Source organism: Sylvia atricapilla, chromosome 1 (assembly GCF_009819655.1).
Source record: "Sylvia atricapilla isolate bSylAtr1 chromosome 1, bSylAtr1.pri, whole genome shotgun sequence".
Classification (NCBI taxonomy): Eukaryota; Metazoa; Chordata; class Aves; order Passeriformes; family Sylviidae; genus Sylvia; species Sylvia atricapilla.
In genome coordinates, this window is record NC_089140.1 from 114,067,583 (window position 1) to 114,090,741 (window position 23,159).

The 23,159-nt window shown below is 40.1% G+C and overlaps 1 protein-coding gene across 3 annotated transcripts; it reads right to left on the reverse strand.

Moving 5' to 3' along the window:
- Nucleotides 1-311: 311 nt before the first annotated feature.
- On the reverse strand, nucleotides 312-21,623 carry LOC136368756 (DGAT1/2-independent enzyme synthesizing storage lipids-like). Of its 3 annotated transcripts, none has more exons than XM_066331124.1 (7): nucleotides 21,406-21,615; nucleotides 17,817-18,147; nucleotides 15,190-15,354; nucleotides 9,259-9,452; nucleotides 7,033-7,093; nucleotides 5,081-5,220; nucleotides 312-3,061 (listed from the first exon to the last, which is right to left on the reverse strand). In XM_066331124.1, exons 2-7 carry the CDS (start codon nucleotides 18,142-18,144, stop codon nucleotides 2,957-2,959), a joined length of 993 nt encoding a protein of 330 aa, XP_066187221.1. In that variant the 5' UTR covers nucleotides 18,145-18,147; nucleotides 21,406-21,615; the 3' UTR covers nucleotides 312-2,956. The 3 variants fall into 3 exon arrangements, with proteins under 3 accessions (XP_066187221.1, XP_066187229.1, XP_066187239.1); XM_066331132.1 differs by lacking the exon at nucleotides 312-3,061 and adding an exon at nucleotides 3,068-4,890 and having other exon boundaries at nucleotides 21,406-21,621; XM_066331142.1 differs by lacking the exons at nucleotides 312-3,061; nucleotides 5,081-5,220 and adding an exon at nucleotides 5,227-5,549 and having other exon boundaries at nucleotides 21,406-21,623.
- Nucleotides 21,624-23,159: the final 1,536 nt, after the last annotated feature.

Consider the following 23,159-nt stretch of genomic DNA (forward strand, 5'->3'; position numbering starts at 1 on the left):
CCTATTTTCTGTTGCAGAACTTTAGCTAAAAGTTCTACCGCAATGTTTGTAAAGATCTTCTGCAGCACAGACTGCAACTACTAAAACTCAGACCTTATGTTTATGTGACTTTTTTCCATTATTCCACTGTTGTCTGAATTACTTTTCCTTTCATTCCTTCAGGGGCTTTGTTCCTTCCATCCCTATTCAGCCACTGCAAGGCAAGAAGAGCATCTCAGGGGTAGGACATGCTGCTCAAAACCACTCAAGGTTCAGCAGGACAGGCCATGTATCATTCCATTTAGTTCAAACACAACACAGAACTTCAGAAGTCTGTTCCAGTTGTCAATTTTATTCGAAAGGTGTCTTCTATATATTTTTAATATATAGAAATAAATATGAAAGGTCTATACAAATATGAACACAGAGAGTACCAATACTGCCCTTCATTTTTTATACTGATCTTTCAACACTTAAAGGGACAAAATTGCAGCAAATAGCCCACATACTTAAAATAAATTTTACAAAGTCTCTGATAACAATGTCCATTCATGTCTAAAGGAACCTTTTAGATTGAGTCCTCTTTTACATATATGCAACCTCAACACAAAAGATGTTCAGCTGCCTTTGAGATGTTCAAACATAGACTGATGTACATTTGTCTCAAGATGGACAGTAAAAAAAGGTCATACTTAAGTTATATTTCAATGCAGGAATTTAGCAATATCACTTTTAATGACAGGCGGTATTAACAGTATTTCTGAAACACAGTCCAATAAATTAAAAGGAACACAATCTTGCCTTCAAGTAAAACCCAAGTAATTTAAAAAACTTCAGAATGGGCATTTGCTTTTATATACCATGATTCTTCCCAAAGCTTTAAAAAATTTAACACCATGTAAAAAGTTTTTGGTATAAAATAGTATCATAAAATTGATGCCTTAAGTTTTAGCTTTCATATTTTCCAGATTCTGTACTGCATTAGTATGTGACTCTGAACTTCACATGAAGTGTTAGAAAGTTCTCTTCACAGTTTAGTTAGACAAAACAATCCAATCCTTTTCCAGCCTGAGAACCATTGCAGCTTCAGGGCCCAAAAAGTGTAAGCAACAGCAAATTGAGGAGAGCAAACTGGGAGGATGTGACTTCATAACCTGAAGCTGTAATTGGACAATTAACCTCAATATGTAAATAGACCAAAACTTCTAAAATGGTGAAACCTCCTGATCGGTCATCCATCTTGGGTCCATTTTGGGTCCATCTTGGGCAGAGCCATGGCTGGGCTCTTGTACTGCCCAAGGTGTATCCTTTGAAGGCCTTTTAATAAATACCTGCTTTATTCCTTTAACTCTGTCTAGCCTCTGTTCCAGTTAGCCTCTCCAGGCATCAAAGTAAGTAAGCCTTTTGCGTCTTGTAAACCACATTTGATAGATGATTTCCCATAAAGTGATATTTTTCTAACACAGGGCATTACCCACATGCACTTATGCAATGTCACTAATATACACATTTAAAAGAGCATAAAGCAAACTATGTGCTTAAATGGTGAGAGGAATGACTACTAGAGCGAATGCAACTGCTCCTTCAAATGCTGGTTATTTGTTGGGTTTTTCTGGGGGGGAGTGTATTTTTTTTTTTTTTAAGAAAAGGTCAAACCCCAACAATATTGAAAGGCGACCACATCGTATAGCAAAAACCTCTTTTGTCTTTTCTGTAGGAATTTGTCCCCATCCCAAAACTAAAAAGTTCCCAGATGTTAATTTAAGAACTGTAGACTAAAATTCCTGTAAATTAGGAGAAATATTTCAGCTATTTCCTATTTGGACAATAAAACCATAGGCTTTAGCTAAGAAAAAATATAATTACATATTTTGCTGTAAGGGCACAAAAGCCCAATCTTGCAACTCTCTCGTGTTGATTCAATGGTTTTCACGTAAGGAAAAAGTATACAGGACTTCCCTCTCCTTCCTTATCTAACTTAAATAAATAACTGTTTGAACAATATATTTAATAGTTTAGCCACATACTAAATCTAAAGAGTATTTCAGAATGCTAATCCTGTTTTTCAAAAGAACTACTGCTTTTACAGTGCTGTAACAATTTTCCCTTTCTATCAAAAAACAGAATTTTGAGCTCATGTTACTAAACAGTACTCTCATTTCTACTTCTTGATGTTTGAATGTTTGGCTCACTGTTTCAGAGAATTTGTAGATTCATTGAGAAACAAATGGGACAAGTCTCTACTCAAGGGAAGTTATCCAATATGCCTTGGCTTGGAATAGCAGTTGTGTTGTAGGGTTCTCATTTGCAGCATCAGAGTGGTTTCCATAACAAATCTCCTTGGATCACAGTAGTTCTCTAATCAATTTTCACTCCTCCAAACCCCTTCTAAACTCACCCAGCAAAACTAAAGACTTCACCACACAGGTTTTGCAGGCCAAAAAATGGTGGACTGTTTGCCAGCAGTGTGACAGTAACAATCTCAGGAAAGTTTTCATACATATTATATGGCATTAATGTGGGCCACAGAACCTCCTTACACTGACGAAGGTCAAGACAATAACACTCCAGCTCTGCAGAGGGTTTCACATTCAGGTTAGAGATCCATCATGGTGAGGATGGGAGACAATGACAGACCAAAAGGAAGAGAGACTATATATGTAAAGGCTTGCAGTATTATTTGGAAAAAAAAACCCAAAACAAACCCAGAATCAACAACTCCGTCACTTCCAAGGTAGGAATGCATTTATCAAAAATTGAACTTTGCCCCATTATGAACAATTTGAAGTTTGGGTTCCTGAGCTTGATACTGGACAGGGGAAAGGGCAATGGCAAGTGACCTCTATCTTAAATTAATACAGTCGTATCATTAGGACAGTATTTAAAACCTGTTATTACAAGAATGAATAATTTACAGATGTGTCTTTAAGAATATTATAACTAAACAGTAGTTATAGAAGTTTAAGTTCAGAAAACCTTAATCTTCTTTCTTTTGTGTTTGAAATCGTTCCATTAAAGCCCTAAATATATTTCCTGGAATTTTCTGATGTTTTTCTATGAGAGCTTCTACTGCTGCTTTTGTCTGTAGGAAAAGAGAAAAGGTTTTGGTCAGAAAACTTCATCTTCATACTGCTCATATAATAACACAATTTCTAGGGTCTTTTTAATCCTTTCAAATACCACAGAACTACTGCAAGTTCAAAATACTGTTCTTCCATATTTAAGCCCATAGGATGTGATTGTGGCAACACTGCCATTAAATAGACCAACAAACTAGTATCTCTTATGTCTGGCAGCTATGTTCACAAGCTGCATTAGTGACACACAAAAGTCAAAAGTCAAATGACCACAGAGTAAATTCATGAAGAGACTTAGATTTATAGAGCATGTTAAACACCTGCGTGATGCAACTCAAACGCCTGCCTATGCCAAGGTTTGCACCCGTAACACTCTTCCAGGGCATTAACTTTGCTTCTACACATGCTCAGAAGCAGCACTGGAAATATCATTGTATCTCAGCACATATGACTTGTACAAAGTAATGCCCTCTGGACCCAAGGCCCCTGAAGGAACTGGTCCTGCAACACATGCTCATGCTCAGACACGTAGCTGCATGTGACAGCAGCCTTCATTTTCACTCAAAAAGCAAACAGGCCAAGGAGGGCACAGCAGTTACTCTTACTATATAAAAGTTCTGTAGGAAACATTTAAAAGCAGGGCAACATGCAAAAGCTGTGGTGAGAATACACTTCCTATTCTGCCTAGAGAAGCACAGGCTAGTGAATTCTTAAGACCAGAAACAGAAGAACAGAGAATTATTTGCCTCTGTAAACCAATGGTCAGCAAGCGCAAAGGTTGGTAGAATGTTTTTTGTTGGTGCAAGCTCCCTCTGTTTATATGAAGTGAGTGATCAACTGTTAAGTCCTTGGAGAAGGACTTTATCTGGTCCTAAGTGACTCAACAAATCTATAATTTGTATTAGGTAAAAAAATTGAGCTTAATTTTTTTGCTCTGTATAATGGGATAATGCATACTGTGCCATAGCCCAAAACATAAGATACAACTTTAAAATCACACTAACTAAATAGGATTCTACAGAATTTTCATTCTAGGGGCCTCAACTAGCAGAACCTGAACTTAAGTCAGAAGGAAGTTAGGGTTAGCATAAATGTAAGATGCCAATGCATGTTTGAAAGTAACTTAAACATATTCTCTGCTGAAAGCCAGCAGCTCTGTAGTCCTGTCAGTGACCCCACAAAAGAAACAACCAGTTTTCCATAACCAGGGCATAGGATATTGCAGACAAGCATTTTAAGTGTCTTTTTGCAGAGATGTAATCATAGCATAAACAGACAAAGAGAGACAACTGAACTGACACCTGCATGGTCAAGAAAAGTCTCTCTCTCAAGTGAAGTTTTCAGAATATTATAAGTGACCATCTGTGGAGTTTTCAAAAATACCTATTTCAGCCCACTCCATCTCACTGCTCCACCACTTAACTGGTTTATGTCTTTGCACTGTGAAATCTATTAATAAACTGAATGAACATGAGGACCTGAAAATCCTTTCTATAAAGCATCTAAATTTGAATTAGAGGAACATTAAGAAGTTAAATTGCTGGGTTAGAAGCTGGACAAAATAGAAACACACTAGACAAAGCAGTGAAATTATTTACCTTTTTCTTTTATTGAATGTAATTCCAATAGTTGGTGAACATAGCTTTGCTATGTTTGAAAGGCTTCCTTAGTATCTTTCCGAAAACACCAGGAAGCAGAATGCTTCCTCTTGGGTGAAACGCTTCTCTCTATCAACTGAGAGCTGTCTTATCTGACCAAACTTCTTCAGTCTTTAAAGCAAGTTGTTTCTCAAAGCAAATACAGGGTGCAATTAACTTTAAAAAACCTAGAACGTCTGCAAGTTGCAGTAATAAAAAGATAGTATTTAAGAATGATATTCAGAGTTATGCAAGTACAAAACTTACCATGTTTCCACCATTTCTATAACTGGCTCCTAGACAGAAATTACTTGACAAGACTATTGCAGTAGTTCTTATCAGAACATTCAATATTTTAGATTTACATATACAGCTATTTTATCTTACCTTTGCAGCTAGTTCCTCAGCAGTCGTATTTGGTTCATATGGAATGGGTTCTCCAATAAATGTACGTAGCTTGACAGGAAAGCCCCCGTACAGAGGAACTACTGGCAATCTAATACGCTCATATAGTGACCTAAGTATTTCTAATGTGAAAAAACGTAGTGGAAAGCAGGAGAAAGAAAGGTGGGGAAGGGACAAGAGGAGTAGGGGAGGGTAAAGGAGGGAAGAGAGAGAGAGAGAGAGAAAGAGAGAGAGATATGCTGGAATCATTCTGTAAAACTTTTTATTCCCGCTATGTCTTAACACTGAAACTGGCTTGCAAAGTAATCTAGCCCCCAACCCAGACTCTCAAACAATGTGTCATCTCAAGTGCTATCCTACCTTGACTTTCATTTCCTAAAAGCTGCATTTATGCTTATATCAGACTTATTTCTACCCTAACTTGGTGTGAAATCTTTCCTCCAAAGAGCAGCTGAAACAAGAAGAAAGAAGAGGAGAGATGTTCAATAGCTGCCTCTCCAGAAGGAAGAGAATGCAACACAATACAGGTTACAGGTTCAGCTCATTTGACTAGCATTAGAAACTAGTATTGGAAAACTGCATGTTCAGTCCCACTGAGGTCTAGAGGATCAGAAATAGCCTTATCTGCCTATAAGTCAGTCATGCTAATAGACTGAATTGCTCTTTCAGATCACACACTGGTTGCAGTTAAACCATACAAAAAGAGAGAAAAACCAGGTATTTCAATCTACTCTAAGATGACATACTACTCTCCACATGCCACCTTCTAAGCATTTATCCCAAATGTACCCAGAAGAGATTCTTTGAAAAATATGCACTAATATTATCTTTCTCAATTTCAGACAAGAAACTCGCATTAACCAGGGTGCTGGCATAAGAAAATCCTTCTTGATCAAGATTTGGAATTTTCTGTACACAACCTGTAAAAACAAAGACAAAACTACTGAAACTGGAGTAACATCTCCAGTGATCAAGATGTTACACTCCTTGAGCAACTCTGCTGTAAAATGCAAGTAGCATTAATAATTTTGGTTTCAATTTCCTCTGTTTGGGATTCTCCTGAACACAGCAAAAATTAATCGCTGTTTATTTTTGTACGACGTGACAAATGTGTGAATTATTCCAGCTTCTGCATCTGATGCCTTGGCCTTCTCCATGCAATATATAGCTCTTAAACAGAGGGAGAGAGAAACAGCACTGTGTTGCCCTGCAGCCCTCTGGTGAAGGTGATGATGAGGCACTCAAGGCAGAACATGTGGTGTGGAGACTTGTTCATGCTCCTCTGCTAGATAGCAACTAAGAATATAAAAAAAGAGGGAGTTTAAGACTAACAAATGAGCAGAGATGCGGGCATGTAATCATCCCAGACCCCTCAGACAAAAAACCCATCTATCCATTTTCTGGCTGCAAGTTCCATAGAGATAAGGAAGGAGAGCTGCCAAATGCAAGGTTTTGCGAGGAACCACAGGCCTGGTGCAGAATAGAAAAGCAATTACAGATTAAATGTAGTTTAAACCGTTCGAAGTTTAAGTACAGGTAGAGGTGTAAGCAGAGAACTTTAGGAGAACAGGAATTATGTGTCAGTTGCAAACCCGTTTGCTTTGCTTCTTAACAGACAGCAGAAAACCTAGGGTTGGCCTAGCAGATGTAAGCAGAGAAAAAAGTGCTTTAAATCTTCCTGCATTTTCTGGCTCCTTTTTCTTTCATCTACTGCTTGTGTAAAAGAACTCTGTTATGTGGAAAATAACTTAGATGAGCCAATATCACATCTAATGCTGATATTAAATCCTAAAAACACCTCTGAACTCTGTACCAGAGACCCAACATCAAGAAACAAGGCTGTATTAAATCTCAGACTTATGAGAATTATTTCTACAGAGATAGGCTAAACACATATGGAAAAATAAACTACAGAAAAATAGAAAATATCTTACTTATTCCTCCTAATGTCCTAAAGCCTTCTCGAACATTTTGTGTAAACATAGGAATGATGGGCTAGGAGGGAAAAAAAATAATTAAGAATTTAAGGAAGATCACGCTATCTAAAAAACTTCTACCTCACTTAAACTCAACAGGAAAATTAATTTCAGAAATGGTTATCAGACAATGATATACAGAGAGCAAAACAAGTATTCTGAAGTTCTTCTGTGACCTTCTGCCATGAGGTTTCAAACTGGAGAATACCACAAGATTTCAGTGAGTCACTATTTCAACAAGTCCATTTTCCTCTTGGAGCAGTCCAGAATTTCGGAACCTATGCAGCGTTTGGGCGTCCCTCCCCCAGTCCAGCAGTGTTTGCACAGTTGTGACTTAAGTGTTTAAACCTCTTACCTAATTTGTAGTTATGCTCAAAGGGAAGGATTCACAGGATTGGGACACTAAACTTGTCTGATCCCTCTCTGCTATGCTGATAGTATTGCTTCACATTTGATGTGTCATACTCAATACATGTCCATGACTTATTTCTGCTGATGAGTACTCAGAATGGTGTTGAGTATTTCAAGTTTTTATTGCTGTTTTTAAAATTGTAAACAGCTGACAAGACTTACAAGATCTGTGAGGGGGTGAGCTACTATATAAAGTCTTTTTATATCATTTTATAGTATGTGCCCACTGTACACAGCATCATTAGAAATACAGAACTCTTCATGGGATTTTCATGAACTCAAATTCTTTTGAACTTTTTAAAGACAAGCATGGAGATGAACTAGCACATGTCACTTTTCAGACATGCATCAAGTTAAAGTTTTTTTGAGAGGAAAAAAAGTCTTAAAATAATTACAGAGAATAAAAAGAAGTGCAGTTGTCTAAAATGAATGCATACAAATATCTTTATTCTAGAACAATCTTACTTGGAACATTTTACTCTTGACATAGAGGTAGAAATTTTTGTTTATATGACAGAAATTGTAGCAAAAAAACTGCTGAAATAAGACAACTTCAACAAGTTGAAGGTCCCAGTTTCAGACACATTTTTCTGATGTTCCAGACATGTTCTTCTTTCCATGAGGAGTTCTACTTATGATTCAAGGTGACTCAAAAGTTCATCTTTAATCTAAAAAAAGATGGTTTTCCCACTTTCAGCCTGCCTCTGACACTCCTTGTATTTTACTGTGTCTATCAAGTTTTTTTAGGAGGGTGAAACTACAAGACCCTTGTGAGTGCATAAAGGGAACCAAAAACACATCCAATAAAATAAATGCAACTAGTACGATCATAGCTGAATCTCAGGTATAGCCTTTCACATGCTAATACAACACATTAGTAAAATCCAAACCTGTTGAAAATACCTGCTTAAACAGTGCTATTTTCCTTGTGAGAAAAGTGATGCACACTTGGGTCTTACAAGTTCTATTTCTGTATAAAATCCAGAGATTTAACTAGTCTGTCCATGACAGTAACTAACTACAGAACTCCTGGTGTGAGACTTGCTCTTAAATTAGGTATATGCAGACCTATGGACATATGCACACATCTTCCAAGTACAAATCTAGAATGAGAGGGATTCTGAAATGATTGCTAAAATAGCTACACTTCAAATATATCACACAACACTTACTGTTGTGCCTTAACAGTCAGTCCTCTATGAATAACTACCTGCCTGCTGACCAAGACAAATGCTGGGACACTGTTCACGCCAGTGACCAGCTCTGGACACCCCTCACTACCATAAAATGCCAATACAGGATGAAGTGCCAGTGAGTTTATACCCTGGTGGGTCACACCACTCTTGACAGAAGAAAGAGAAACATTGTTGGACTCCATGATCCTAATGGTCCCTCCCAATGCAGCATATTCCATGACTCTGATATGTAGGGTTGTTTCCCGACCTTGCTGGTCATGGAGGGCTAAGCCATGACAATACTAACCAGGCATGTGTAAAACAGCACATACTTATAAGGAGAAACCATCTTGTATTTCATCCCTTGTTCTTTTAAGCTCTGTATTTCCTAACCACATTATTCTTAGCTGACTCTAAAGCCTTACCTAGAAAAAGTAACAAAAAGCTTCATGAAATGTAGTTGTTAGAGCAAGTAGACCATACTCATGACAGTCAGAAATCTAACATAAAATATATGATAATCAAAACAGCTTTTTCTGGAAGAAAGTAGTAATAACTTAGCTTTCTTTGCTTCTCTTCCATGATGTGCCACACTTACCACTTTTGCATCAATGGCCACCTGAGCAAAGCCCTTCCGATCACTCCACAGAATAGTATACATTTCATCACTGAAGAGTGCTTCCCGAACTCCACCTGGGGCAATGGCTAACAGATGGCCATTCTCCAGAGTCCTGACACAAGCTTCTTTTGGTCCGTGTAAAACTCCATGTACCTCAAGCAGTATTCTAAAACCTGTAGGGTAAGATAATATTAATTCAGAAAATGTTAATTTATACTACCATTGAGTACAGATTCCCAGCACAGAAACACTATGGCTAAAACTTAATTGTCTAATAAGCTGTGGCCTCGAGTCCCTGAGAAGGACTGAAGCATCAAATCCAACTTACAGATTTTGTGTTGTGAAATTGAAGACTTAGGGGTTTCAGTGGCTTTTTGTCATAGTAAAGTCAGGTGTTATCCCACAGCCAGGATTAAACTGAAAAGGAACTGCCAAGCACTCTGTGATATCTTTCACATGTACCTTCAAAGGAGTTGTTTGACTCAAGGGCACTGGCTCCTTGCTCAAGCTCTACTGTTCAAACATAGCATAGTCCAAATAGAAAGCAACAAGAAGCAATACCAGGAAACTGTTGTGGATCTGTTTTGTGAACTTTGGCAAAGAACAGCAGTGCACTAGAAGGAGAATGACAGAGAAAATGCATCATTCTCTGCATTACGGATCACTGCAGCCATTGACTCCGGTTCAGTCTGTGAGTACCTGGATGGCATTTCATACAGAGAGGCATCTGGTGAGCTTCAATTGGGTACACTCAACTTCTGCTAATACTGTAACTGAAGTTTTTGACCTAAGGTTACATAAACTCCTCATATCACCTTGAATTTGACTGTCATTCAGACTGTATTTTCTTCGAGAAACAGCAGAACATCAAAAATTTGCTACAAGCATCAAAAGGAACATATCTGATCAATTTAGACAACTAATCTATTGTTAAAGGACATAACTACAAAAGACCTCTGTTAGCAGGAAATTAGTCCTGTTCAGTTGGTTCAATAGATTTTAAATTTACACAGTACTTATGAGTAGTGCATACCAAAATGGTAACTCTGGATGACTAGGCAGTAAGGGAAACATTATTTCTCTTTCTTAAAGTTTCCCACTGAAGCAAACTACCTTATCAGCCACAGACAAGGACAAAGTACTGATCTAGTCAATTTTGCCTCCTAATAACAAATGAATAGCTGTGATCATATACACATATTTGTTACATATACACACATGCTAAAGGAGAGCCCAAACAAAGTTAAGACAGAGGTCTGTCTTCTCTTACAGCTTGCATAAATGAAGGGCTGGGAAGGAAAGCAAGAGGCAACACATTATTAGTTTATTCTTAACTAAAATCTGATCTTAAACCAGTCTTTGTAGCTGGTGTGATTATAATTACTCCCAACTCATCTCTACACCAAATCAGGATCTGTCTATACATATGGCCACAGAACACAAGCTGCATTACACCTGTCTCATATTTTTGCTGTGCCTGCCTCACACACTGCTGATGACATTCAGTCTTCATCTAGTAGCATTTGCATGGAGGAACACCTGAAATAGAATTCATCTAATTGAAATTCATTTCTTTCAGCTACTTTTTTTGTGGGATTTTCAATAGCTGATTTTTACAGTGCTTGACATTCCCAAACTAATTAAAGCTCTCTGGAATGTACCTGGTGGTAAAAAGCTGCCTGTCTCTCAGTCCTTTCTGTCAGTGAGCTCAGGAGACAGACAAAAAAAGTAATGAAAAGGGTTGAGATGAGCAAGAAAAGAGACTCCAAGGAAGCAAAGACTGTGACAACACCATTTCTGCATTTGATACACTGGGGAAGGGGTGAGGTGGAGAGTGTGTGTGACAAAGCAACACCATGAGCCTGTCCAGTTCCTACATCAGTAAAAAAAAAAATAGAATATTGACAGAATATAGACAAAAAAATGTACTACAGAATAGTTGTCCAGGGAGATTTCAAGTCTTCACAGAATTTCTCAGCTGTATTTCCTCCCTTGACTTTTAGTATCAACTTTACATTCTGAGCTGTACTTCACAGCCTTGCTAGCAGATCATACATTACTATTGATAACTCTGCTTTAGTACCAAAGAAGAACCTGGCTCCCTTAAAGCAAATGAGAATCTGACACAATGACCCTGAAAGGACAGCCAGAGTACCTGTGTCCAAGGCAAAGGTCACCACAAGGTTAGAAGAACCACTGGGGTAGTACCAGGTAGCACTGCATTAAAGGGACCAAGAATCTGTTTTTCCATTTTAAACAACAAAACAACTCTCAAAATCATCTAAACACAACTTTTTCAGCCATTCAGAACATGTTCTTACAGACACCAAGAAGTTCAAATCTAATCTTATTCCACAGTTCAACCTGAACTCTGTCTTTTTCCCCAATATACTCTTCTCCTATTTTCCACAAGACTGTTTCGGAAGAAATGTTTGAAAACCCTTTGGAGAGGGTACTAATGCATGTAACACCACTCTCAACCTGTGCATTTTTCTATCTTGGCCCCAGTGACTGTAAGATCAGGTCTGTCAGCTACCACGTAGCAGGATGGCAAGGCTGTCATCATTTTCCCATGGTTCACCTTTAGGAACCCAGACAGAGAGGAACCATTTAGACCACTGAATCCAACCTTCCATAGTTGTAGATAGTAACACATATATATCTGCAGAGCATCTAGTCCACAAGATACTTTGCTTCTTGTCTGTTACACCTTGTGGGTGTAACAGACAAGAAGCCAAAGCTCCTTTCCTCTGGAACATTACAGGATAGAGACTTAGTTACATAAAACAGCAGCCAACCTTTTAAAGAGGGCTCCCAGATGACTTTAGGAAGCAAAAATGGCCCACACTATAGCAGGGGATGATGGAGAAGAACACAAGTGAAATCTCAATCCTCTCCGATGCTTTGGGAAAAGGCTTTTTCCTAAACTTAGAGAAGTCAATGCATTTCTGAGCACTACACAGCTAAGAGTCTAAACAAACCAGAAAGCTGGAATATTTGGTTTGTTTTTCCCTGTGGCAAACCTCTAGGTAGAAAAGAAGGAGGGAAAAAAAAATTCACATGACTATTTCACATCCTTCCCCTCCAAAATGCAAGAAAAGCATACTCAATACTGGCACAATTCTAACACATCCATGTGTGTCTAACAGAACCCCCAAATGCACCACCACCCCTTCCCATTTCCCCTGTGCTGAACATAGTAACATTTGGTTAAAACATCTTCTGAAAAGGCATATAATTTAATCTGAATACTTAATCAAGATCAGATAGCCTTAGTATTAGGATAAAATTACGCAGTCTTTCTGGTTTGATTCACAAGTGAAGCAGCATCTACCTGAGTTGCCAGTCATAGATTACTGTGTGCATTTTGAAACAATCCAGAATATTTTCTGGGCTCTTTGGACTTGTCTCCCTGAACAGCCTTAATTCCTTCACAGAAACAGAGAATTATGTAGATTCTGAAAGTTCTGGTTCCAGTTCTGGTGAGTGGCTTGGAACACAAGCCCTATGAGGAACAGCTGAGGGAGCTGGGGTTGTTTAGCCTGGAGAAAAGGAGACTCAGAGGTGACCTTTTCTACAATTTCCTGAAAGGTGGCTGTAGTCAGGTGGGGGCTGGTCTCTTTCTCCAGGCAGCAAATGACAGAACAAGAGGACACAGACCTAAGCTGTGCCAAGGGAAATGTAGGTTGGATGTTAGGGAAAAGCTTTTTTATGAAAGAGTGATAAAGTATGGGAATTGTCTGCCCGGGGAGGTGGTGGAGTCACCATCCCTGGAGGTGTTTAAGAAAAGACTGAATGTGGCAGGCACATGGTGCCATGGTTTAGTTGAGGTGTTAGGGCATGGGTTGGACTCGATGATCTTGGAGGTCTCTTCCAAACTAATCATTCTGTGATTCTGTTCTGGAGGTTGTCTAGTCCAGCCTCCCAGTCAAATTAGATCAGGCTATTCAGAGCCTCACCCAGCAGAGTTTTGAAAGTCTGCAGGGATGGAGATTCCCAACTTGCCTAAGCAATCTGTTCAGATGTCTGATCCCTCTCACGGTAAAATACCTTTCCACATGTCTAATCAAAATTACCTGTGTTGCAACTTGTCTCTGTTACTTCTCAATCTATCACGGTGCACCTGCAAGAAGAGTCTGACTCCCTCTTCTCCCCACCCTCCCACTAGGTTGCTGAAGACAGCAATAGTATCTTTCCCCACCCTTATCTGGTACAGACCAAACAAATCCAGCTCTCTCAACCTCTCTTTGTACACTGTGTGCTCCAGGCCAAAACTGGACACCATATCACAGGATGCCCTTGTACAGATGCCATGCCAAGGGAAAACACCTCTTCACTCAACCAGTGGCTACATTCATACCAAGAAAAGCTCACCATGCAGTTCATCATCTTTGCTGTAAGGGCAAACTGCCAACTCACATTCAACTTGTTGTCTACTAGAATCCTAAGACCTTTCCTGCAAAGCCTCCTTTTATCCAGAGTACTGTTGCACAGAATTGCTCCATCCCAGACACACAGTTCCACATTTGCATTTGCTGAATTTCGTATTTCTGCCAGTTGAATTCTATGAAGTCACTTTGAGAACAAGCTTTAATGCCCATTATATCAATAGCTCCCCCAGCTTAGTATCATCAGTGAACTTCCTGCGCACGCTGCAGCCCCTCATTCAGAGGTACTATAAAAAGACTAAGCAGCAGTGGCCTCAGTATGAATCCCTGAGGAATGCCTGTAGCTGTTAGTTAGATGTTGTACTGCTGAAACCAGCTCTTCAAAATCAGCCATTCAGGCTGATGTTCCTGCAATGCTACTGAACAATATTTGGGGGATTCATAAGTATATTCACACTTAGAGCCTTATTTTAAAGCATAAAAAGAAAAGGAGTAAAACATAATGCCCCATTTGATAAACAACTGTGCCTATACAGATACAATACAGAGCCAAATCTGCACCATGAAGTAGGTTATATTAGTCATCTCAATGCAAATGATTTAATAATCACTGACTAATGAATCTATTGGCAAAAGCAGTTGTAGAGGCAAAGTCATATTGTGATCAGTATGAAAACGTTCTTTCCAGGGACTAAGGCTGAATGAATCTATAATGACAAAAAGACAGTTTTCTTATATTAGTTATAAGCACCAGTGCACTACAGAATGCTCCTTGTAATGCATTTTGTGAATTGACAGGCCTTTAATCACTAACTGAACTTGGGAAAGAAAGTAGGTACTACTGTATTTCACATAGACAAAAAACAAATTCCTCACATAATTAATTTCACCAACTGGCAGTGCATTTCACTAGGCTGTCCAGCCAAAATCTTGCCATAAACATATTTTTCATTTTCTACCTTCTTCACCTCATGTTTCACACGAACGTGTTGAACACTTCTCTAGCTTTCCTCCAAAACAGATTCCACTTGAAACACTCTTCACTGGGACAGGTTCCACTGCCCACTATCCTCAACTATATAAGGGATGGGTGGGATAAGAAAATACATTGTCTCTCCAGACTAGTATTCTTAAATTATAGGGCATTTGTTCCAAACAGTTTAATTCTTAATCAGTTCACACCATTCATTCTGCCTATATTAATAAAAAAGAAACATATTATTAAAATCTTTGCTAATGATTAATACGGAGAACACTGCTCCTCCTACAATCTCCTTCTCTTTGTTTCTAAACACTCTAGAGTCATTGGAAGGTGTTGTCCAAACAGGACTATGTCCCATCCTTGCATGGGGCAGTCTCATTCTTGTTTGTAAATAACATCCTCTATTTCAAAACTTTCACTAAATTTGCCTGAACGTCTGTTCTGAAAACTGTGTTCCTCCAACACAATTTTTATTAATTACACAATTAAAAAATTAAAATAAGAATTTCAAAACTGCTTGTTTATAATGAAATATGTTACCTGGTAATCTAAAGACAAAATGATCAGCTACTACTCTGCAGTGTCTCTTCGTCATTATATGAAGTCTAGCTGAGAAATAAATATAGTCAACGGGAGTAGCTCCATGATAAAACACAACAAGTCCTGGTCCTTCAGGAATATTTTCAACACCGTGAAGCTCATAACCTGTTAGGAGTTAAAAATGTAACAGATGTTAAATTTTTATACAGTTCTATCCCAAAGAAACTAACTTGCAGCAAGCTGGCAAACTAAAACCAACAAGGATTGAGAAGTGGTAAGAGCAAAGTGACCAACAATAAATAAGTCAAAAGGTAACTTGCAGCATCTACAGGAAATATAAGTTGCTTCACAGAGAATGTAAGTTTCATTTAAGGCACCATACTTTGAGAAAGAGCAAAAAATCCAACACTAAAACAAAACACCCAGTCTCACTATCTCAAACAGTATAATTTATCCTTCTTTCTTCAGTTCACTGTTTTCAAGGAAAGTCCTCTGGATCAATCATTCAAAAGAAATCAAAATACAGATCGGAGTGGTGAAACAACTATTTCAAGCTATTATTAACCTTTTGAAGTTCATTGCCACCAGTAACTGTTTTAGAAGATTTGACATGACAGCACCCATTTTTATGTCTCCTTTTACTCCAGGATATGAAGCTTGTCTTTGATACTTCTCTCCAAGTTATACCTTTTCCAGCTTTCCATCACTATATCCTAAAAGCTAGTTGGGACTATATAAGACTAGCTTAAAAAATACATAAACACACATAAGCTTCTTCCTGATCTCACATTTCTATTCAAGTTACAGTGCAGAATATATTTAATTAACACAAAATGCCAAAATGAATCAGTACAGAATCAGTACAGAACATATTCAGTTAACACCCAGTCGTCCTGTTATCTTTTTTAAAGTAAAATAAGAAAAAAAAAAAAAAAAAAAAAAAAAAAAAAAAAAAAAAAACACAAAAACCCAAAAAAACTCCCTCAGCCAAAAACTCCCTCTTGTCACTTCTTCCAAACTTAATCAGGTCTGCAACTCATATTCCATTAATTTAATTCTGAAGGTACTCTGAGCTCTTCTCCCTCCTCTGTTTTACTTTGTATACCTGTGGAGCTGCAACACATTGCAAGTGTATCATCTGTCCCACTCCCAGGAACCACTAACTGTGCTCCATCGTGCCAGCCAACTAACGCACACGGCATCAGCATCATACATGTCAAGTCACAAGTATTGATCACCAGGTTTGGGGGTTGGTTTGGGGGTTTTGTCATTGTGGGGTTGTTTTTTTTTCTTTTTTTTTTTTTATTTTTTATTTTTTTTTTTTTTAATTATGTTATATTTCATGATAGAGAGGTCTTCTTGTGATACCCTGATGAATCAAGGGGGAGGGAAAAAATGGAAAACATATAATTCTTTAGCAAGACAAGTGTATAGATAAGAGGGAAGCAGCTGGCAGGGCAGAAAAAAGTCACAGCTGTCAATGAGGGACTGAATAAGAATCTTCTTGCACAAATAAAATGTCAGACCTTAAAAAGAAAAAGTTACTAAGGATAAAAAGAGCCAAGGCCTTAAAAAATAATTTTCTTGGAGAAAAAAAGTAAATAGCTTTTTATTGTGAAGTGAGCATTTTAAGGTCTTTGATGTAGCTGTTGATTTTGATGTAGTGTACTTTCCCAGATTTGAAAGTTACATCTTAGTCTTACAAAGCCTATCTGACACAGCTGCAGCACCATCTGGTTATCAATGCCTTCAAAACCCGCTTCCCTTTGACTAGAGAACAAATAGAGATGATTTTCAAGAAGGATTTATTCTATATGTAAATTGCTCTTAAGTATCTCTTTCTCCTTTAGCTGCATCTAGACTGAATGGCTCTGAAAGAGACTTATGATTTCCTTAGAGAGAAAAGTCAAATCATTTATTAAATCTGTCTTTATAAAGAAATAATAGCAGAAGGACAAAAAACAGGGCCCTTAGTTTTGACATTCTAGTAGAGAAAGTAAAAGACAAATAAAAAAGTAGGGTTCTGTAACAGTGTTAGGCTCTGAAGTTAATTTCAAAAAGTAACTAAGTGCTCCTTTTTGCCATTATTTGGCATTTTATATAAGACTGGTTCAGTGCAATTAAATTACACTAACATGCTGCCTAACATACTAGCTATCAGGGAACTGGCATTTAACTTCCAGCCTTCATATATTGACCCTGAAATGATACAGTTAATTGATACAGTTTTTCACACAACACACATTTCAGGTCTTCTTCAAATGAGGAAATCCAGAAATTGTTATAAAAAGAAGGAGGAAAAAAAAAAAAAAAAAAAAAAGGAGGGGAAAAAAAAAAGGCAATTAAAAAAAAGTTATGCATATATTTAACCAGAACAGAGATCTCATTTTATAGCAGCAAAGGAATAAATGCATAAGACAAAAAAATTACATGTGAAAAAGTCTCAATAAAAAAAAGCTTTTTTTTTATAATCTCAAGCACCACTGACAGTCACTCAAAGTAGAAAAAATCCTGGCCTGAATTGGCATGCACCAGCAGCAACAATCAGGCCTATATTGATAATCTTGAAAGCTAAACAAGGAATAAGGGCTTCAGAAGTTTTTAATGAAAGGTTAGATCTCACTTACCATGCCATATTCGTCCATGCCCATCCCATAAGGTTGCCAATACTTCTTTTGCACCTATCCAAACATCATGGGAATAGGCTTCCTTTATTTCATTCTTCCTTTTATAAATATGAAGCCAGAGAACAGAAACATAGAGGAGAATGACAATAACTCCCGGAAGTACAAAGACTACTACAAGTGGAAAAAGCAACCACAAAATGTAGAATGCATAACTCAGATAATCTCCAATATTCTCCACACCAGTCCATTCTTCCAGAATGTAAGTCAGGCAAGTTAAGTAGGACATAGATGTTGCTCCTGCAGTACAGGATTCATTTCCACCTGTCATTTCCTGTTTAAAATAAAATTTTAGAAAAATACATTAATAAATCTTCCAAAAAGATAGATCTGCCTATACTGTTAAATCATACAATAAACCTCTCTGATGCATTTTATTTATATACCATCTACCCCACATCCCAGCAGTACTTATTAGAAACATAACAGTTCACACAGCAAAACTTTTACTTGATCCTTACAGTCCTTTTCTTTTGTGTACTGGAAATGCTGACAATTCCAATGGAGAAAGATGGTGCAGTTGCCTAATTTCAGACTAGGATTTTATCTCATTGAAAACTGTTCAACTTGCACAGACTCAGAGCATTTATATTGTTACCAATACCAATTAATACTGAATTTTTGGAATTTCAGAAAGCGGTATTGATTAGTCTAATTTATTGCTACAATAAATAAAACCTTCTCTCAAGCACTAACTACAACAGGAAACAGCACAATCTCAAATCCAGCGCTGTAAGGAAAACCTACTGAACACTTCCACTCACTACAACCATAGAATGACTCAGGAAGAAGACTCTCTCAAATAAGAAAGCCTCAGCCCTGGAAAGTCCTTTATTTGTACCCAGAAACTTACTGAGAGCAAAATGTCAAGACCTAGAGCACAACATCGAGAGGCAGCAGAAAGGATAAGGAAAAAAAGACCACAAAAAGTCCTCTAGAGTTTTAACTGCTCTGGCTTTACTGTGTCTAAGAATCTCTCTACTCCAATGCCAGATCCTAAAAAGTTACCAGCCCACAGAAGTCAAGCCTGCAATTTCAGGCTTACTATAAACTCTGGAGCAACACTTTTTTTCTTAGCTTTGTACAATTTAGGGGAAAACTTGCTATTCACTTCACCTGATTAACAGAGGACAACCTGAATGCTTGGCTATTGTAGCTACAGTACTTGAACAGCAAACCCAATACCTCTGGGTACAAAAATTATTTTAGACTTGAAAAACCTGGTTGGTCAATATTCCAAGGTCTGCTACTCAGGACCAAGAAAAAAAAATGTTGCAACTGTAAAACAAGCTTGTAGAGAAAAATGGTTTAAGAACAGCATTTCTAAGAACGAAAAGAATCTAAGCTTGAAGTTGCTGTGTTTTATTAGAATGTGACTTACAGCAAGTAGGACTGCAAAGCTCCTATGCCTAGACAGACATGTACATCTATCATTCTTCTACCCTTGCTCTGTTTTTTCAAGAAACAAGATACTGAAATACAGAAGATAATATTGCTTTCAGAACACTGGTGACATCCAACATGACAAAGCAAATCAATTTTACTCCACACTTGCTAAGGAACCTTGAAACACATACAAGAGCAGAACTCATTTCACTTATTTTCCTATCTCAATTTTCTCTCACATTCTGGCAGAGCAAGGATGTCCCTTTTCCTTTGGTTTTGGAAATCAGCCTCTACCCACATTACTCAAGACAACTCCTATTAATGAGAAGAAAGCCGATTTTTGCTCCCACAGTCCATGACTGTTTCAAACTAATTCAGGCACACAACATTTTGCTCCTCAGCATGCTCTTGAGGACAGTGTGATGGGCAGCTGATTTATCTCCAGCCACGTATAAGCACATAGCACTAGTGTTTATGAAGTGCCCTTCACTGTCTCTTTGTGCACCGAATTCACCTGTGTGAATTAGGGGGAAAGGATGGGAGAGACAGTGTGTGGGAGAGCAACTCCTTTTCATTCCAGTTGCCAGAGCTCAACTCCAGAACCTGTCAGGCAGCAAACACCCACAGCAAGTATAAGAAACACATCTTGTGAGACCAAGCGAGATTTAGGATTAGCATTCAACACCACAATATTTACCAGATTGTTATGCCTGGACTTCTCCAATGGCTCCACCTACTACCTAGAGAACAATATGGAGTGTGGGTTATGGCACAGAAGCATTTTTTCAAAACTGAGAGGTGATTATGTAGTTTAAAAGAATATTACAGCTACACTCTCCCATTTATTATATATTTTTAATTGTTTATGGCTTTCCCCAAACCCCAAATCTTCCTTCAAGTTAATTTAAACTCCTGCTCACGCATGTCGGTCTTGCAAAATACTACATGTCCTTTTGCCTGTAACATTCAGTGCAATACCTCAAATGTAATCACCAGAGTTTTTAGGGCTTACTTATATATCTGTGTGCTAACCTGCAACAGAAATTAAGATCTAACATCTTCTGTGCTTCTCTTTCTACAATCACTCATTAAGAGCAGCAGTAAGGTCATCACAATGCGGGTACAATGGCAGTGAAGAAGGGAAGGCAGATTACGATCTGAGGAAAAAGCTGAGGAAGACCACACTGAACACAGTTATTAAGTGCCACTAACAGATAATGACACTGGTCTGTTCCAACTCACTGTTGAGCAGTTCAAATACACATTTTTAAAGTTCTAAGTTACTAATGCAGTGGCTTACATTTTTCACTAGTTCAGCAAGACACAACTTCTCATTTGACTAATGACAAATGTACACCGACTTATGCTTACACTTCAGGCTTTATGATGTGGAAACAAGGCTAACACACAATTCCCCTCACTGACTTCTAGCACATGACCCAGAAAAGTCCTTAACTAAACTACAGCAGAGGCCTTCAGCTGCAGTCAGCAGATGCTTGGATAACTGAGACCCTAGTGACCGCGATAAAAGGAGCGATTACGGACAGCAACACACTCTGCTGTAAACGACACACAGCACGGTTTCAGCATGCATATGCAATGTGCAAGTGAAACCTCTGGAGAGCATCCCAGTGTTTCCAAACTAAAAAGACACTGCGAAGCAGCAGCTACACAGTCCCTGCCAACAGAAACACACGGCTACGGGGGGGCCTTTCTACCAGAATTAACACTGGCATCGCAAGCACACACACAAAAAAAGCCCAAATAAACGAAAAATGCCAGAAGACCCTGATAATCCTTCTAATGTCACCTGCGACAGGAGAGACCCTAGAATTTAGAGGGTGGTTTATCCCTTGTTTTGGCACAAGAAGTGGGCTGGCTTCTGCGCCGGCTGGTCAGCGGTCCCTTCCGCAGGCGGACGGAGGGGCTCGAGGCTCGCTTTCCTGACCAGGACACAGCCCCGCTTCGGCTGCCCCCACGGCTCCCATCGCGCCCCGCCCGCAGCCCCTGTGGTTAAAGCAAGGCCCCGAGCTCGGCGGTGACAGAGGCCACCACGGCAAGTCACCTCCCGCCCAGGCACCTGCGGGGTGGCAGCGGAGCCAGGCCCGGGCCGGGCCCCTCCACCCGCCCGGCAGCGCCCGCTCACCTTGCCCTGGCGGCGGCGGGTCCGGCTCCAGCCCCGCGTCCCTGCCGGGGCCCGGTTTTACTCTCCGCCCGCCGCCCCCGCGGAGGCCGGGTGCCCGCGGGGTGGCCGGGCCGGGGCGGCTCCCGGCGGCGGGGCGAGGGCGGGCGGGCGAGCTCCCTGCGGAGCGGGGGCGGCGGCGGGGGCGCGCAGGCGAGCGGGGAACTCCGCGCCGCTGGGGCGCGGCAGCCGCCCGGACCCGCGTCCGGCACGCACCGCCCGCCGCTTCCGCCGCGGCGGCAGGGGGCCGGCCGCCGCCAGGGGGCGCGCGTTCCCCGCCGGCGCGAGGGGCGGGCGGGCAGGGCGGAGGGCGCCGCCTGGCGGCGCGGCTGGACGGGGGGAGCCCCGGACCACAGAATTCCAGAGGGGGTTGGGCTGGGAAAGACCTCCGGGATCGTGGAGACCAACCTATGGCCGAACACTACCGTGACAACTGAACCGCAGCACTGAGTGTCACGTCCAGCCTTTCCTTGAACACCTCCGAGGACTCCACCACCTCCTGGGCAGCTCATTCCAATGGCCAATCTGTGAAGAAATCTCTCCTAATGTCCAGCCTGAACCTCCTCTGGTGCAGCTCTGAGACTGTGTCCTCGCGTACTGTCGCTGGTTGCCTGGGGGCAGAGGCCGAACCCCAACCTCCTCTCAGGAGTGGCAGAGAGTGATGAGACCACCCCCGAGCCTCCATTTCTCCAGATTAAACAGCACCAAGCACCAAGCACCCACTGTTCACCCTCCTGCCGTGGGCACATACCACATACCGCCCATGGTGATGCCACAGCAGCAGGAGCCATACCTGGTACCCACCGCAGTACGTCAGACTTCCAGACACTGTGCTTCGGACACGGCATTCACGGAGCTGTTAAGGCATTGCTGGCTGCCTAACAGCTGTGGATGTAATCCCTGGATTTACACAGAAAGAAAAAAAAATTACAAATAAATATCAAAGAAGTAAGTAGTGTAGTGTTGCAGTCACACCGGGTGCACCTCCAAACACACGGGTAGTGATGCATGCAGTACCCTACCTGCTAGGATGACACGGAACACTGCCATGGCTGCTCCCTCAGCCTTCGGTGGGATGAACTTGGACGGATCTTCCAGATCCCCTCCTGCTGTGCTTGTCTGACCAGCTTGCTTCCACACGTACATCATCTGCCTCTTGACATGTGCAGCTGCTCCGCTAAGCAGTTGCACACAGTGTACTGTGTAACTGTTTCCATTGTCATCCAATTAATAAATGTGCAGCTGTACACGCTCTTTACTGCCTAACTGCTTCCACTGACATCCAATTAATGAATTGGCCACAGCCCCAAACCTGCCAGAGTTCAAGAGAAATTTGGACAGGCACATGGTGTGACTCCTGGGGATGTCCTATGCAGTGCCAGGAGCACGGGCTCAATGATCTTTCTGGGTCCTTTCAAACTCTGAATATTCTATGACTCTATGATTTTATTAATTTACTGTTTTAAAGGTAGGATATTTTTCCCCAATGCAAAATCTTGTTTGAGCTGGTTAAACTTTATACACAAAAAGCTTTATACACAAAACAAGAATTTCCCTGCATTATTTACTGGGAAAACCATACCTAATGAGTCATAAATACTGTGTTCATTTTGAGGCAGGCACAGGTCACTTTCTGGTTTTCATTCCTTATTTTCTTGTATGATGGAGAGGCTAAAAAAATAAGTGTAGCAAGGGAGTGATTTGATCTGCAATTACAT